The sequence below is a fragment of the Dermochelys coriacea genome, chromosome 1 (assembly GCF_009764565.3).
Source record: "Dermochelys coriacea isolate rDerCor1 chromosome 1, rDerCor1.pri.v4, whole genome shotgun sequence".
NCBI classification, from domain to species: Eukaryota; Metazoa; Chordata; order Testudines; family Dermochelyidae; genus Dermochelys; species Dermochelys coriacea.
Window position 1 is genome coordinate 200,229,696 of NC_050068.2, and position 18,238 is coordinate 200,247,933.

At 41.4% G+C, this 18,238-nt stretch overlaps 1 protein-coding gene across 3 annotated transcripts in view; it reads right to left on the bottom strand.

Annotated features, from left to right (window-relative positions):
• Positions 1-1,610: 1,610 nt before the first annotated feature.
• Positions 1,611-18,238, bottom strand: part of ATG3 (autophagy related 3) — a 30,830-nt gene continuing 14,202 nt past the window's right edge. Inside the window, exons 7-12 of one of the 3 annotated variants that reach the window (XM_038386950.2) lie at positions 17,405-17,483; positions 16,831-16,865; positions 16,363-16,518; positions 15,419-15,546; positions 2,911-2,979; positions 1,611-1,738 (exon numbers count right to left, since the gene is read on the bottom strand). In XM_038386950.2, the coding sequence (XP_038242878.1) occupies positions 1,657-1,738; positions 2,911-2,979; positions 15,419-15,546; positions 16,363-16,518; positions 16,831-16,865; positions 17,405-17,483 (549 nt within the window). In that variant the 3' untranslated portion in view covers positions 1,611-1,656. Of the gene's footprint in view, positions 1,739-1,951; positions 2,182-2,812; positions 2,980-15,418; positions 15,547-16,362; positions 16,519-16,830; positions 16,866-17,404; positions 17,484-18,238 lie in introns of those variants that run through there. The other 2 variants (XR_006280248.1, XM_038386952.2) reach the window with 2 other exon arrangements.

Consider the following 18,238-nt stretch of genomic DNA (forward strand, 5'->3'; position numbering starts at 1 on the left):
AATGGGATTGTTGTCAGCCTCTAATGTACCTGGATGGAGGAGCAGGTGCAGGTGAAGATTTTGCTGCCATCCAACTCTTCACTGCAAGCTGCTGAAGATTATGTCAGTTTTCCCTGCAGAGGAAGGCATTAAAGATTCTGCCACTGCAGAAAAACAGCAGCATCAGCAGCTGGCTGCCTCTAGGGTATCATCTTACTAAGACAAGGCTATTGCTGCAGATGACAGCTGTTTCTTTTTCTTTCCAAATGTAGCAGCAGGGTCTTTCCAGGAATCTTCTCAGAAATGCTTCAGGGGATACCCCTCTCAGGGAACTCTAGTGCCTGAGGGAAGGTGAGAGGCTTAAGTAGTGGGGATGGAGGAATTTTGACAGTTTCAGATGGTATTATGCTTAAGCGACAAATATTTGAAGAGGGTGAAGGAGGACTGAAAAGACCAGGAAGAGCAACTTCAGAATGGTAATGGTTGGAGAGGATAGAGACTACAGCATTGAACAAGTTTAGCCTCTATCTACTAACTGCACTTCCCTCAAATCCATAATGTTTTCCACAGTTATGTGAAATTATTTAATCTGGAAGAGCTATGTATAATCAACTATCGCAACTAGGGGTATCTCAGGCACATAGTATTGTTTCAAAGTTTGGATGAGTACTCATGGGTGAATTCAATAGTTGTGGGACCCAGCTTTATGTAGTTGCAACTTTGAACATCACCTCCCATGAGCAGTTTGGAATGAAACATGCAAGTATTTGAATCTGTGGAAAGAATAGAAAAGGAACACAAGCACAGCCAGAGCAAATTCACGTACAAATAGGGGTGGAAGTTTATTGACTACGGGTGGGCATGACTAACTACTAACCCAACCTACTAGGGGATAGAGAACCACATTAAAAGCCAGTTAACATTTTGAAATATTAGCATGGAAAAAGCTTTTTAAAAACAAAAGCTTAAGGCACTGAGTGTGTTCTTGTACCTTCAAGATTAATCTGGAGGCCAAGAGAAAATACACTGAGTTAGGAAGGACAGTATGCATCTCCCAAATAGGCTCTCTTACCCACCATCTCAACACTATGCTTTAACAATTCATATAAGCCATCTTTGTTGTTTCTAGGACTAGCTATTTTTGCTTGTGGCACAGTACAAAGAGTTAAAACTTAGATATGATTATCACTTCTTTTCTCCTGCATGTTCTCAGAAAGGCACTTGAGCAAATCACCACAAGTTTCACCATGTAGTTCTGAGATAGCCATCAATTATACAAAAAACATCTGAAATGGAAGTTACTTGAAAAATAAAAAGCATTTTATTACTGAAGCCAAAAGACTCAAGCTTAGGCTAATACTGGAAAGCAAAGTTTTAACCTTTGATATGAAAGACCTACTAGCTGTAAGTAAAAAATATGCTTAAAGGACTAACTAAGATTAATATGTGAAAATAAAAACCTATACTGCAAGTATAGGAATGAAAAGTGGTTTATTTTACACACAGAACTTTATTTAAAAGTAAGGCTGGTAGTGGAACTTTTTATTTTGATGCATAAACTTGATAAAAGTTGAATGTTACAGAAACTGTGTACAATGCTGAACAAAAGTCACATGTATAGGGTTTTTTAAAAAAAAATCAGAACCAGTAATTAGCATAGACATTTGTGATTTCTAGTTACATTGTAAAGTGCCTTGTGTAGTCATATTCTATTGTTGGAATGACCGCTTGTACAAATTTCAAGAAAATAAGAAGGTACCTGAGTCTCTAGTTAAGGTAAATATGGAGTAAAAAAGAGTAATTAAATGCTTACTTTATATCCAAGAAAACTAGGTGAAATCATGCCTTTTGTAAGTGGCCTGAATCTTATTAGTATTTCATTAGGTAGGAAAAGTACAGCTTAGAAAGTCTAAAGGGGACAAGAAAACAATACACTAATATAGTGAAGAATGGCACTTCTCAAAACTTATGATTTGAATGATCAGGTAATATTTCAAGTTTAAGAAATTCACTTATTTTAAAAAACTTTACCCTGCTAATACTAAGCCAGTTTTGCATGAAATACTTTGTGTTTACATTGAATTGCTTTCTATGGGTTACCTTCCAGTTTAACTTGCTTTAGACTTATGTTACACCACATAATCTGTCCCATCCACAGGTAGCGGATATGAAGCAGACTCTACAGTTTGTGTCCATCTTGAACTGTAATAGAATGACAGAGCCACATGAAGGGTTAAAACCCCACACTATTAGTTTAGTTATCAGCCTAACTAGCTGTAATCTATACTGGTACAACTTTGTTTATTCAAGGCATAAGACTAGCTGGTGTGAAAGCTGCTGCTGGTGGTGGTGGTTCAGGGCTTTCAGCTGCACCACAGCCCCCCCCTTCCCTTCTTGCTTTAAAACAGGAAAGCCAAATGAAGGATTAATTTAAAGGGACACTGGCACAGTACCCTGAAAGTGACATTTCTGTATGAAAGTGGTGTACCAATATACTAATTGTGTAATCTTTGTACCTACTGTTATTACAAGTATCACTTAAGATCCCTCATCTCAGAGATCAGAGAAAGTACTATTTGTACAAATGCAACTGATCAACAGAAGTGTGCAAATGACTAGCTATAACAAATTATTTTCACTGTTCTGTTGATCAGTTGCATTTGTTTTAGAATTAGCATCAGATCACTAATGAACTTTGCTGGGGGAAGCTCAGTCAGCACATGCATGCTACTTCCCAGTTCCTGAACATAAAAAAAAAATGGCAACTTGGTGTGCCTTAGATGTTATTGCTAATCTAAAAGTGACTTCAGTAGTAGTAAGCTTCCCAAATTACCTGCAAAATAAAGTTTTAGGAATAGACATAGGATGGATTAGACCTTTATTAGATAACATACTCTTCAGAGGTCTCCTGACATTCCATGGAAAGGATACATATGAACTCCAAGTTCTCCCCCACCTTCTGCAACTGTTTCAATTATTTTCTTCATCACTTCTGCATGCCTGAAAGTAGATTGGAACTCAGAGATATCATGCCAAGATAGCTCAATCTTCCATAACTCAATAAAATTAGATTACTTGTGCAGATTAATAGCCTTAAGTAGTATGACTGGATAGCTACAGAAAGTGGTATTTGGATAAGGAATTTTTTTTTAACCTTTAGCTTACTGGTGTAAAACCAATTCCAAACCATGACAGTTATTACCAACTAATGGTGGTTTGGTTAGGCTTCTGAAAGAACAGGGCATACTTAGTCCACATCAGAAAACACCAGGAAGAACATTATCCTTGTGGGTAAATTTCATGCTTCACCCTGGACATGGCTGCACTGTGTCAGAGAGGAAGTACATTATTGTGGAAGTGTGGAATAAACTCATCTGGGGGTAGGTTGCTTCCATCACTAAAAAGTTTTAAAAAGTTTTGGTGCTGGGAAAGCAGATCAGTGCATGACAGTTTTCACAGACCAGATATAAGCCACAAGATGCCCTTCATACTGTTAAGTCTCATACTTCACTGTTTAGTATGGCGGTGACAATTTTCAAGATAGTTATGTCTGAGATTCTTATTCCAGATTATGCACAACAAAACTTTAAAATTAAATCGTACTAACAGAATACATTTCAAAGTTACAAGTGATTTTCATTTTCAAAACAAGTTTAAAACTCAGATCTTGCTTTTACTTACCTGCCATATCAGAGTTAGAAAGTTCCAATTTCTTGCAATAGTTGTGTCAACACCTTAAACTGCAGCAAAATTATCTTATTTTGTTTTAGGGGAGTTTAAATTACATTTAACCCTTCCACAAATGTCAGTTTAAATTCACTGTCCCATTAATCAAGTCATTTTACTAGCTGTTAGCATAAATCTGAACATGGAGCACTGTGGCCAGAGTGAGATTAAAATCAGGTGCACTAATTATTTATATTTGTATATTTTCATTTAGCACCTTTCATACATGGTACTTTGCAAACTACAAAGCAAACACTTCACCCACCACTGACAGGGGCTGCAGAGAGACAAGAGCAATTACAATATGTTTAGGGCCCTTTGTTTTCAGTTTTTATTTTATTTAATTTAATTTTTCCCAGGAATTTATCAGTGTTTATTACTACAAACAAAAACAGGCGAAAAAAAATAGATGAAAAAAATTTCTGGGTAAATATTGGGTTATTTTGGTGGATGGAAGGAAATGGGAAAAATATTCAATAGATTAATGCTTCATTGAATGGAATGCAAATGTGGTTTGCTGCAGAACTAGAAGAACTCAAAACACACAGTGACACCTGAGTTTAAGGAAACAATACATCTCTAATCCCAATAAAACTCTTCATTTGAATACACAGTTTACTGTTGCAGATTAGAACTATTAGCCTATAAATATTTATATTTAATAATTGGGCCACGCTGTTTGCAGTGCATATAGTCAACTTAATCTTTTCTCCTGTTTTGTTTTTTTTAAAATACTTTCAAATACTTCCCTTGTTCTGAAACGTATTCAGATACAGATTTTTGTTTTCTTTCCATTGTAGTGTCTCAGATCTTGAAAACGTTATCTGCCAACAGCTTGAAATCTGTACGTGGTGGGCGTGAGATTCATAAGTATGTTCACATGTGTACACACTTCAGAGCTTGTGCGCGCGCATGGGTACACACGCATCTTCTAGACTAATACATAGCCTTACTTCAACAGACTGCTTTGCATATACACAGACTAATGTATTATAACACAGATCTCATGTATTTATCATTTTCTAATAAAACAAGCTATTTTTTATATATTTGAACAACAAAAGTAGGGTGGAAAAAAATCAGTACCCCCCCCACAAAAATCCACAACAAATAATGCTGTTTCTAAAACCTTGGGATTTTTGGGAGGGTGGGGTGTAAAAATTAGTTTAAATTGAAAACAAAGCAGCTTAAATATGTTGCACAATTGTAAGGGAGGAGAAAGTGAACATTTCTACTTAATGACGCTGGGGAAAAACTCCTCTTTAAGAATAGCTATGGGACCTTTAATATGTCCATGCAGACCAGAACCCCAGCTAAAGATTTTTGTCAACGCTCCCTGACTGGATCCAAAACTTGTGCTTCCAGATCTGATGCTCAAAACACTAAGAAATATTTTGGCCACCGGCAATTCCAAATTTCATACACACCATCTGCCATGCAAGCCAAGTTATGTAATTTGACAATCAGTAACTGTTCTTTGATTCTGTAAGCTATCACCACTGTGTTATGTTTATCTCAAGTATGGGCCCAGATGTACTCACTTATTGACATTGTAAACATTGGAAATGTTTCTCTTTTACAGTGTTTGGCACTTTAAGCCACCATGTTTTGACACATATCTGGAGAAACAACATCAGTAGCTGCATATAGAGCTGCTCCTGCCAATGCATCAGAACTTTTCACAACCAGTTACAGTCTCAAAGTAAAGATGGCTGTCTGACATGTTTCCAATATAACATTTGTAGATACGGGAGAACAGGGAGCAGCAGCAAGAAGAGGTACAGAGTGGGAAGAAGAGAAGACTGAGCAGACAATAGTTCTCAGGCAGGATTGCAGGGGAGAGAAGGAGGCAGCAAGAATGACAAAGGAGGTGCTGCACATAAAGATTGCTTTAGCTATGCTTTTAGTTTAGGCTTTTGTACTCAACTTTAATTTGTGAAAAATCCAGAGGATATGAAGACAAACCAAGGGAAGACCACAAAGAAATTAACAGGATTTTTTTTAAAATGGTCATCTCAAACTGACTGCTATTTAGGGGAAGCTTACAGAATTTAATGAAAGGGCTCAGATACCATTATATAAATACTTAAGTAGGTGGCTACTAATTTGCATTCAGTCACAACTCTGTTAGGTCAAAGTCTAGCCATCTTGCTCGTGTGATTCTGAGAATGCAAATAAGTGGTTGCCACATTATTAAAATGGATATTGTGAAGTGGAATGAGTCAAAGAGAAGAAGTGGTGTTGGGCAATATCAGAGGACTCTCTCTCACAAGCTATACTACTTATCCTTATATGCACTTGCTGGGCAATCATAGCCAATTAATATTTTATTAGTCCCACTGCAATACTACTTCAGAGTTTATTGACAAATTTACACAGCAGGTGCTTTATATACATTTCAGGACCAGTCAAGCTGTTCACCTCTCTGAATTCTCTGATGTCAGTTCAGCCATGCTAAGGTGGTTTCATTCTAGTTCAGAGAGTAAAGAAGCTCATTCCATGGCCATTGAATACTTCATCTCAAGACATCAGAACAATGCTGCAGTTTGGTGGAAGACTTATTACAATAGCACTGCGATTTTTCATTATACAATCTAGCCATAAAATGCTGCCATTGTGTTCCTTAGAGTGCAAAACCTGACAGATTTCGATAATTTGCAGTCCCATAGGAGCCAACATATTCGTGTCGCTCTTGCATCCCTACAGTTGTATAAAAATATGCACAAGCGCTTGTGAAAGCAGAACTAAGATTGGAAAGATCTGAAGTGGTTTATTTGAGCACTTCATTTTAAAAAGGGAAGCAAAGATCTTATAACTTCAATATCAGCCACAAGCCTCCTCCCTTCAAAGTAGAGAACGAAGAGATAGTCTAGTACAGACTGTAGCACTACTAAGCCAGACATTGTAGGCTCAACAATTTTAAAGTGAAACGTGTACAAAAAAAGAAAAGGAGTACTTGTGGCACCTTAGAGACTAACAAATTTATTAGAGCATAAGCTTTCGTGAGCTACAGCTCACTTCATCGGATGCATTAATGCATCTGATGAAGTGAGCTGTAGCTCACGAAAGCTTATGCTCTAATAAATTTGTTAGTCTCTAAGGTGCCACAAGTACTCCTTTTCTTTTTGTGAATATAGACTAACACGGCTGCTACTCAAACGTGTACAAAAAGTAATCCTGGGAAATGCTTTTGGGTGTGTGATAAAGGATGGCTATCTGGACTCGCAAGAGAGTTTTGAGGAACAGCTGGGAAATTGTATTTTTGCTAGACATTATCCTATATCAAACCACACTGTATGGACTTCAAGGAGAATGAAAAGGAAAGTGAGGCAGCCACGTGAAAACAGCAATCTGAAGAACTGCAATCTAGAAGGGTCTTGAAAGCCTTCTTTAATCTAGAGTTTAGTCCTTTTTTAATTAGAGTTAAATGTTTGCCAGTTAACTTGAGCTAGCTAGATACTCCACCAATGCTTATTTGACTACAAACATTTGATCCACCTCTAGCCTAGATTGGACCAAAGACATTTGTGTCCTAGAACAAATGTTTGCAAATGATGATCTACACATGTTGCAACCATATTAGTTGGCTTAAATTAATTAGCAGTCAATTAACTAGTTACAATAGGACTAAGAACTTTAATCCAGATAACGTCAAACATTGCTACTCCTACCAAAGACTATGACAGCCATGCATTAGGCTTCTTTCAGTCCCACAGTCTTCAAACAAATGGAACAGCCATCAAAATAAGCTTCCTAACACAAAAGGCCTCAGTAAGAAGCTCTCTCACTGAGAATTTGTTCTCCCAATTCCGAGGACCATCTTCCTACCAGTGTAGGAGACCAAATGAACTACCAGGAAAATCTTTCAGACTTCTGTGCGCCTTGAACATATTGTGTTAAAAGACTAAGTTAAGCACTCAAGTTTAAAAATGCTGGCCTGATGGTTTAGTTACACCTTATGAATTTTGTAATTCATGTTCATTAAAAAAAGGTTAAGTCAAAAGAAAAAAGCTTTCTAGGATGGAAAGCAACAGGACAGTCTGGTCCAACAAAAGTGAATTGTCTCTTCGGCTTTCACCAACTTCAACAACAGGAAAGGAAGTTTTAATAATGGAGTAGGGAAAATTCAAAGATCCCCCATAATAAAGTGTGTCAATGTGGAACTTGTTTATTAAGGTGACTTCTGTAGTTGCTCAAACACAGTGAAGTGAATGAGAACTAGTAGCAAAACCAGCATTACCTTTAACTGCAGCTTCCTGGACCTCCAAACTGACCAACACCCAGCCATCTTGGAAAGCACTAAAGTTGTATACACTAGGTTGTCTCCCTCCTCTACTCCCACAACACACCTCATAATGAAAACTATAGAGTGAAACTGCTAAGCTTTAAGAAGTACGCCCTGGACACTGAAGGGCATAGGAGTGAATCCTTCAGTTGACTGTATAATATTGCAATTTTTTGGTGAATACTTTAAAAATCACCAAAAATGCAGTTTCAGGTCAAACTATTTGTGAAATCATGTCAAGTTCACATAGTAGTTTTGAGCAAACCAATATCAAAATGTTTCAGAAAAGTCAAAAAGTCACATTTCATTTTGACCTGACTTGAGGATTTTATTTTATTTTGGGCACTGAAAGTAGGTCTAGATCTACAAAAATGGGGGGGGGGGAATGGATAGGGGGATGGGCAGGGCTGGTGATGCCCCCACTCCTTAAAACTCACTGGGATGTGGGATACTCAGGTTCAATTCCCCACTTTTGCCTGATGTGGAAAAGGAATTTGAACTTGGGTCTCCCACATTGTAGGAGTGTCCTAGCCTCTGGGGCAAGGGATATTCTGGTAAGGGACTCTCTCAATTTCTCCTCTTGAAGCTGTTCCGCTTTTTGTAAGTAAATTAATTATTTGAGCAGAGCCTTGAACTTGGGTCTCTGACATCCTAGATGCAGCCCTAACGAATCCATAGCCTATGGAGTCTCTTTCCCTGACTCAGTCACTGTTCATTGCCCAGTTCCTACTTCTACAAAACTGTGGATCTGCAAATTGATTGACTAATTGATTAAATGGCTGCCAATTGACTACTTCTAACAGGAAATCAGTAAAGACCACTTTTACCCATAAAGCAATTGCCAAAACACAACAACTTGTGTGACAATCTTGATTACTTAAAATGTTCTGTTCAATGATTCAACAAGTGGTTAGCGTGCAGCTTGCCATGGTATCCTTTTTCAGTTCCTCCTTTGAAACAGAATATGATGGCAATACATGCCACAAAAGAAGAACTGCTGAGTGAGCAGGCTGCCATAGCATTGTGAGCCAACAGCTACTTTCCCAGTTGTCGTCAAGCATAGCCCTATGTACATCACATTGCACAACTTATGGGTGGGCAAGGAAGTGACAGGGATAAGACAGGAAAGACTGGAATTTCTTTGAGAAGCAAAGTTTAAAGCAGTACCCTTGGCTACCGTTTCTACCTGAAATATCTAGGAGCAGCTTGGAATCCATCAGGCCCTTTTAACTTCAAAAGTTAAGTGACTGAGTGGGCAATTCCCACTCAATAGAGAAGACACCTTTCATCCACTCTCCCTCCCCTCTGCCCCACACCAAGCAGTTCCACACCATCTAATTCATAGACTTTGAGGTCAGAATGGACCATCATAATCATCTATTCTGACCTCTTCCACATTGCAGGCCAAAGAACCTCATCCACCCCTAACCTCTGGCTGAGTTACTAAAATCCTCAAATCATGGTTTAAAGACTTCAAGTTACACAAAATCCACCATCAGAAAATCAAACTGAATTGTAAATGGTTCTGAAGACCAATCCAGCTGCCTGTCTCCCCTGGGTGACTCACACACAGGCATGTGCCAGATGAGATGGCTGAGAACTGCATACTAAACAAGCAACAATTGCCCAGATCCCACTCTCTGGCTCTTTGAGAGAACAGCTATTTAATTAAAACCTGTATACACCTCCCAGAGTCTGTAGCTGCATTAGTACCATCAAAGGCAGCTGGTCAATTTACCAGAATCAGCAGAAATCAACTGTCCCATGTCCATAGCCAGAACCTATACTAACAAAACCTGTGCTATCTGTACCACACTCTGGCCTGAAGCCAGACTGACAGGACTCAAGGAAGCTCAATACGCTGGTTAATACTGGAGCAGTCTCACTACAATCTCAGCTTTCCCTCTCCAACCCACCATCCCCCAAAACAGGAAGAGTAGCAACTGGAGAGACTATCAGCATCAAAAAACTGCTTCTTGAGCACAGGCCTGAGTGCTGACACTTTGCTCTGCTGGGGAAGGGTGTGGAGGGCGAAAGATGTGTGACAGTATCTACTGATAGTATTCTCTCATGAGAGATTTCAGAATAGCAGCCGTGTTAGTCTGTATTTGCAAAAAGAAAAGGAGTACTTGTGGCACCTTAGAGGCTAACAAATTTGAGCATAAGCTTTTTGAGCTACAACTCACTTCATCGGATGCATTCAGATCTCATGAGAGACTATCCCAACCTCCCCCCCCCCCCCCCCCCCCGCACACCATCTCTAGAACCCTGCTGAGTGAGAGAAATTCAGCTGGAGAAGAAGTTATGTTGTTTGCCAGCAGACTCATGCTGGTAGGTGCAGGAAGCCCAAACACCTCTCAGCAAGAAACTGAGCAACTGAGCAGACATGCTAGATTCAATACATTGTCCATGCCCCAGATGGAACTGCTGGTTGGGACTTCAATTTTTAATTGCTATCATAGGCACAGCATAAGACATGAAAAATTCTTAATGCAATCACCCCCATGATTTCTCCCCAATACTCTGATCACCTCCTTTCACATTTAAGCCATATCTACACTAATTGCTACAGCTGTGCCACTGCAGTTATGCCGCCGTAGCGCTTCAGTGTAGACATTATCTACGCTGACGGGAGGGAGTTGAGAGGCGGTAGCTAGGTCAATGGAAGAATTTTTCCGTCAACCTAGAGCATGTCTATACTACAGCCTTAAGTTGATCTATGTTAGGGGACTGGGGGCGGGGAAGGGGTAGGAAGCGGGGGTGTGGACAGGGCAGTCAGGGGACAGGGGTGCGGTTGGATAGGTGTGGGAGTCCCAGGGGGCCTGTCAGGGGGCAGTTGGATGGGGCAGAGGTTCAGGGGGGAGCGGGGTTGGATAGGAGGTTGGGTCCCGGGGGCAGCCAGGGGACTGGGAGCAGGGGTCCTGGGAGGGGACAGTCAGGGGACAAGGAGCAGGGCGGGAGGGGGGTTGGATGGGTGAGGAGTTCTGAGGGGGGCAGATAGACGGCAGGGTCCAGGCTGGTTGGGGAGGCACAGCCTTCTCTACCCAGCCCTCCATAAAGTTTCGCAACCCTGATGTGGCCCTCAGGCCAAAAAGTTTGCCACCCCTGCCATAGCGTGTACAGACAAAATTAGGTCAGTGTAAGGCAGCTTAGGTCAACCTGTGTAGCGTAGACCAGTTCCTACTGCTATCTACACGAGGATTTAGTTAAAGCAACCTTTTTTTTTTTTTTTTAATTGTAGACCAGGCCTTACTCAATTGCAGTCATCGGAGTATCAAGATGACCTGTAGAAGTTGTATACAAAGAGGTCAATTTAGCAGACACTTGACAGTCAATGGTTAGAGCATCCTACTACAGTATCAATAGCCAGTGGACCTCAGCTTGTATAGTACCTTCTCTGTAACTGACCCATTTGGTTTGACCTCTAATGTCAGAAGGCAGCCCAACAACATAGGGCCTGTGGACCCAATAGGAGTAAAGGTAACGTTACACCTTTAAGTGTGCAATCCTCACCCTAATCACTACCATAGTGTGGGACCACATGTGTGAAGACAAAAGCCCCATGGGATAGACCCCCTTTGTTAACATAAGTGTCCACATGGATGACATTTTTTCAGTTTGATTTCAGTGCTCATGACCCTCTCAGCAACTCTAAAACCAGGCTAGAGAAAAATTCAAACTGTGTCTCAGAACAGTAGCCGTGTCTATTTTAAACAGATTCTGGGTCTTGGATATAGGGTTGTTGCACTCCAATTTAATCTTGGAATGAGACCCTATATTTAGAATCAGATGCAACCAAGACACACACACACACACACACACACACACAGGTTAGTAAGCATCAATAATTTCTCATCTACAACAGGGTGAAGTAGTGACACTGACTTCATGGCTACACCAGTTTTTACAGTTTCATGATGGCTCCAGCAAGGTGAAAGTGTTTATTTTCTATAGAGAAGTTATTCAAATGTCAGACAAAAGGTCTATTAATTAATCAATTTAATGAGCACAGCAATTCAGTGCAATGAAAGTCACCTCTAATTAGCGAGGCAAGAACTGCAGGAAGTGGTAATGATGAGCCAGCATAGCAGCTACAGAAGCAATTTAAGCAGGTACCTCTGTACTCAGTGGCGAAGGGGTAAGAGTCAGTCCTATCAGTACCAACTCTCCCGTACCTGTATCCCCTAGTTGCAAAAACTGCAGAGGAGACACCCTCACCCCTGGGGGCAGGGTGGGGGACTAGGGCTCCTGCAGTGTTCCTCCTCACCTCACCCGTATGGGTCTGGGGACACACTGCAAAGAAGAGCCAGCCAGAGACTGAAGCTGGCAGAGCAGCTGCAGAAGCATTGGCTGTTTGCTCCAACTTCCTCCCTCCCTCCCAGGCCTGGTCTACACCAGTAGTTTTCAAACTGTGGGTCGTGACCCAGGACTGGGTCAGGGAACGTAAGGCACTGGGTTGCAGCGGCTCCAGTCAGCACAGCCAACCAGGCTGCTGAAAGTCCTGTCGGCGGTGCTGCCCGGATAAGGCAGGCTAGTCCCTACCTGTTCTGACGCCACACTGTGCCCCGGAAGTGGCTGGCAGCAGGTCCAGCTCCTAGGTGGGGGGGCCACAGGGCTCTGTGTGCTGCCCTGCCCCAAGCACCGGCTCTACACTCCCAGTTAATGGGAACTGGTGTGTGCAGGCAAGAGCCATGCGGAGCCACTTGTGCACCTCCACCTAGGAACTGGACCTGCTGCTGGCCGCTTCCAGGGAGCAGCGTGGCTTGAAGTGCCAGGACAGGCAGGAAACCTGCCTTAGCACCCCTGCTGCGCCGCTGACTGGGAGTTGCCCGAGGTAAGCCCATGCCCCAATCCTCTGCCCTGAGCCCCACCTGCACCCCAAACCCCTCATCCCCAGGCCCAGCCCAGAGCCTGCACCCCCAGCCCAGAGCCTTGACCCCCCCACACCCTGAACCCCTCATTCCCAGCCCCACCCTGCAGCCTTCACCCCTGAACCCCAAATCTCTGCACCAGCCCTGAGCCCCTCCCATACCCCAACCCCCTAGCTCCATTGGGTTGCTGGCATCAACTATTTTCCTCAACTACATCTCCAGAAAAAAAAAAAAACCACTGGTTCACAAACTTAGGCTGACAAAAGCCACCTTATGTTGACCTAATAATGTACGCGTCTACCCTGCCAGGTCTCTTCCATCGACCTGGCTGCCTCTTATGTCAACTTAATTACTCCAACTGTGCAAGAGGCATAATACTTAATTCGACATTGATGGGTCGACAAAGGCAGCGTAGACGCAGTGTTGTACAAGTCAATTCAACTGGCTTTCAGGAGGTGTCGCACAATGCTCTGGTGTGACCGTTCTGGTAATCATTTTCAACTCCGCTGCACAGTGGCCAGGTACACAGGAAGCATTTCTTGTTTGATCAGCATGGAGAGCTTGCCATCCTAGCAGATCATGGCAACTCAATGCCCAAAACAGGCTATAGCCTGGAGTACACAGGAGGTGGTGGATCTTAATGATCTGTGAGAAAAAGAGTCTGTGCAGGCACAGCTCTGATCCAGTCATAGAAATTTAGACATCTATGAGAAGATTGAGCAGGGAGTGGGGGAGAAGGACTACACCAGGAACACGCAGCACAACTTCGGCAGGTGTACCAGAAGACAAGGGAGGCAAATAGTCATTCTGGTTCTGCACTTCGGACATGCCACTTCTACAATGAGCTGCATGCAATTCTCTGCGGCAACCCCACCACTACTCCCAAACACAGTGTGGGTACCTCTCAGGAGTCTGAGTCCAGGGCAAAAGCTGATTAAATAGCCCTGCACACTTGGATCACAACAGCTCCCACAGTGGATTTACCAGCTCCAAATTGATTCCTTACTGACCAGTAGCCATTTGGCATTGTAAGCTTCCACAGAGCAATTGCCACTCTTCTCCACTGTCAGAGCAGGTCTCATTTTAGTGTTGCTGTGTTCCAGGGCTGGGTAAAGCTCTTCACAAAGTTCCTGGAAAGCGGCCTTCTGTATTTGAAAATTCTACAGCCACTGCTTCTTATCCCATAACTGCACAACGATATGATCCCACCACTCAGTGCTTGTTTTCCAAGACCAGAAATAGTGCTCCACCTTGTTCAGCTGCTAAGCGACTGCCCTCCACTCCTAGATGCTCATGTTGTCCCCAACACCTCATCCCTGCTGCTGCTACCCCTAAACAGAGGTTTCCTCTGGCCACTTCCATTTTGTGGGCTTCCTCCAGGGTACTATTACTGCTGCCACAAATGGCGAATTCCCAGCTATTTCTTTCTTGCCAAAGCGGGCTTCTGCAGAAACCTCTAATTAGCTTCACACGCCTCTTCTTCCCTTTTGCAGTTTCATGCCTCTTTTTCCTCTTCTTTTTTCACTTCCCAGTTAGCCCTATCTGTTCCGCCTCACTGTCAGCCAACCATGTACCTCTGCTTTCCCTACTCCACATTCACATGTCCTAATTTGAGAGTTATATGCATCTTTAGTTTCAATAATGGGGGAGCTCAACCAAGTAGGTCCAAAGGGGGGGGGAGGGGGGAAGAGAAGAGAAGATGTGCTTGCACCAAATCTACACAAAAAGAGTCAATTCAAAGATGAGTGATCAAATTGGACACTTTCAGGAAGTCACTTGAATCTGTACCTTAACGGACAACCATACAATTCAATAAAAGGCAGGACCTCAATTGAAAGCATGATCCTGTTGGGTAGATAGCCGACAACCTGTCCAAGTAGTTCAACAGCTGGTAGTTACAAAATTGGGAGACTTAATAGCAGATCATTGTAACCCAGGAGAACCAACAGCACTGGGTTCTGAGGCAGCACCACAGCATGAATAGTTTCTTTACATGTAACAGTCTAAGCATAGCTGTCTGCCACCTTCTGGAGTTGATGTGAAAGTGCAATTGTGTGACTGACTTTTTATTGGATACACAAAAACAACCTGTAGTAGCTTTCAAAATACAATAGATTTTTGGTAAACAATTTACCTTCCCAAAAGGTCATGCTAGAGTAGAATTAAAAAAAAAAAAAGTTTTTTGCAGCAAGAGATCAAAACTAGAGTAGCCCGATTCTAAGCTTTCTAGAAGAGGAGATTCATGGACAATACAGTTTTGAGATGCAACTACAGAACAGGCACAAAGGAAAAACCAAACCAATTCTCTTAATGCACATTTAGCACTGAATACTGGGATGGCTACTCAAACAATTGCTGACTTTTCTTCCCTTTGCAAAAGGGAACAGCTCATGCAGACAGATAGCTAGCTGTGGACAAGTGTCCAGGAAATGGAAATTTATGATTGATAGATCACCAAGGGATGGACAAAAGGCAATTTTAATTAGACAGAATGATATTTTCACAAACATATGCATAAGCAGGGCTTAATAAAGAAACATTGAAAGACTAAAGATACCTGCATGGATGAACTGAACACATAGGTGGTGGAGGAAGATGAGGATGATTTTCAATTGTTACTGTTTTTTTGACATGATCTTGACTAATATCTTCATACATGTAGTCTACTGTTAAAGGCTGCCGTTGCTGGAAAAAAAAAAAAAAAAACATGCAGCAGAAAAGAAATGTGTAGGAGGAAAAGATTGTGAGACACTTTTCCTGCTACTCAGAAAGTAGGATAGCGTATATACACCTATAAAATGCTACTTTAGTGCTATCTCTGCTTAAAGGAGTACTTTATAAACTAAACATATAGCACTGAAATCAGAAGTGGCAAGCAACCATAGGGACAACAGGTGAGAAAGAGGATCTTAATGACAGGGCAAACCTCTATTCTTATGAAAAATGCTGCAGGATCCATAGGATCCACACAGAGCAGATAAAATACTGCACAGTACTTTGTTTATAGTTCACTGGGAGAACTGGGAGCTGAACCTGTAATTCCAGGGAACCGAGATATTTCTAGACTGAGGCTTATATCCCTAAGATTACGGAATCTTGTAAATTTGATGGCTTAAGTGGAAGAAAAATGCTTCCTTACTCAACTGTCCTGCTACCTGTGTATACTTGGTTCTCACACCTTCTTGCTTTACTGACTACATTTATTGATTTTCATTTTTGTTACCCACGGAAAACTAACAGCTCAGAGAACTAGAATCTTTTCTTTCATGTGCACCATCACAACTGGTTACCAAGATCCAATTACAGGGCCATTCAAGGTGTGGTGAGCTTGCTTTTACATAATTCTCACAGGCCTAGTAAATCTTGGCTGAAGTCCTGGCTCTACACTGATCTCCTAACTTCTTCCCTTAATAAATATATAATCAATCAAGTAGCAACAAATTGACCTTGCTACCTTAACTGGTGAGTCTTAACATTGAGAAAAAAAAAATACTGCTATACCTCATCATATCCAAATAACCACAGTCTGGGAGTTTGGTAGTATTTGTCATAAGTGATATAGAGGTCATAAGTTCTGGTCTGCAGGATGGTATCTTCCCCTCCGACATCAGCTTTAGCTTTGCTAGCTTCTGCTATTTTTCTTGTATCAAGAGTTGCCTGAGGATCAAGATTTAAGATAAAAGAATAAAGTCAATAACAGCAAGACAAATATTTAAGTAACAGTATGCCTCTATTCACCTTTGCCCCAAACCTAAAAAGACATCTGAAGACCATGGTAACTGACATACTGATCAGAGTACAATATTCATTTCATACAATATTCATTATAACAAAAGTTGGTGCTTTTAAAAGTTTTAGTAAATGCATTTAAAAAAAATGCCACATTAGCCATTTGACAGTGTTACTAGTTCAAGCACAAGGTAGAAAGGGTGTTAATGCTGTGGTGGAGGTAGAGAACAGTTCACTCACGTCATCTGTCTCCAATAGCCCACTCTCTTCATATTCTGAAAGGAAAGAAAGAATGTCTACAAGTTCATGCCAAGCTTGTAATTAGTCTTCAGAAGCTTAAAAATGTGCAACCAAGAGTGTTTCCTTAAAATTGGCAAGCATCTAATATACATGCTTTATCCAAGTAGACTTCCTAATTTTCCAGTACCATTAAACTACACCTAGACTCTCCAATACTGTAAATCTGACATTGTCTACCATGTGGCTCGCAAGACACTCATGGAAGCCTCTAGGAAGTCAGCATTTTTCACTGGGTGGGTTTCAGAAACTGAAGTTTGTGCACTAAGCAGTCACACTGAGTTGCCATGCTAGACTTGTCTATTCTGCTGCCTACTAGCCTAATTTTCCAGTCACTGACACTTGTTCATTCCCGTGGAGTTGTGGTGGTATAAACCCAATGTGAAAGGAGAATCAGGTCCAACATGGGCCTGTTAATAGGCATTACATGGAAACAAGCTGTAATGCTTTCCTAGAGAGTGCTGCCTGGTTATATGGCTGAAATAAAGTGCATCCTATCCAACTTAAAGGGAAATACCTTCCATGTCAGCTGCTTCCCCTTCATCTTCCTCATCATCTTCAAAAGAGACTGGATGTCCTGGTAGTTTTATACTGTCCTTTTAAGTTAAATTGAAAGCAAGTGAGAACAATGCTTTAAAGATACTTGGGTTCAAGAGATGTGATATGCAATTCATCTGCCTTGGAAAATCTATTTACAAACGAGTATTTTCCATTTATTCCTATGAAGCCAATCAACATAAATAAGAAAACGGATATTCACATTAGTAGGTAAATTTGTGTATTTACACAGGAGTATTTGTGGCACCGTAGAGACTAACACATTTATTTCATTCTCAGGCATTTAAAGGTTTTTGGTACATTAAAAATCCACTGAAAGGTATGAGAGTCTATTCTCTTGCTTCCAGATCAACTTTGCTCAAGCTCAAAGTCAAAGGATGACTTCTGTAACTATCCATGTTGTAAATTCTTCTCTGAAAATACATCTACTCCTATATCACCACCAAGATAGAGACTCTGCTGTCAGAGTATAACTGATGAGCCTGCTGTTTCCCAAGGCAGAACAGAATCCAGTTTGCTCAGCGGCACCACACAGACTATATAACTAGCAGGAAGAAGAAACTGCCAGCAAAGAGAAGTGTGACTTGAAGACATACGGAGCCGATACATGGGTAAGTAAATTTAAAGGAATCAAGTACTATTATACTTAAAACTAAAGTTTAAAGCCTGTCAGTACCATAGCAAAAGCCAGTTGTCCAATAATTCCATGCTTATTTTAAAGCCATGCAAGATTCTCAGCTTGTTTGAGACTTTGATCCATAGTCTGACAAGTTAGAGATCCAAGATTGGAAAA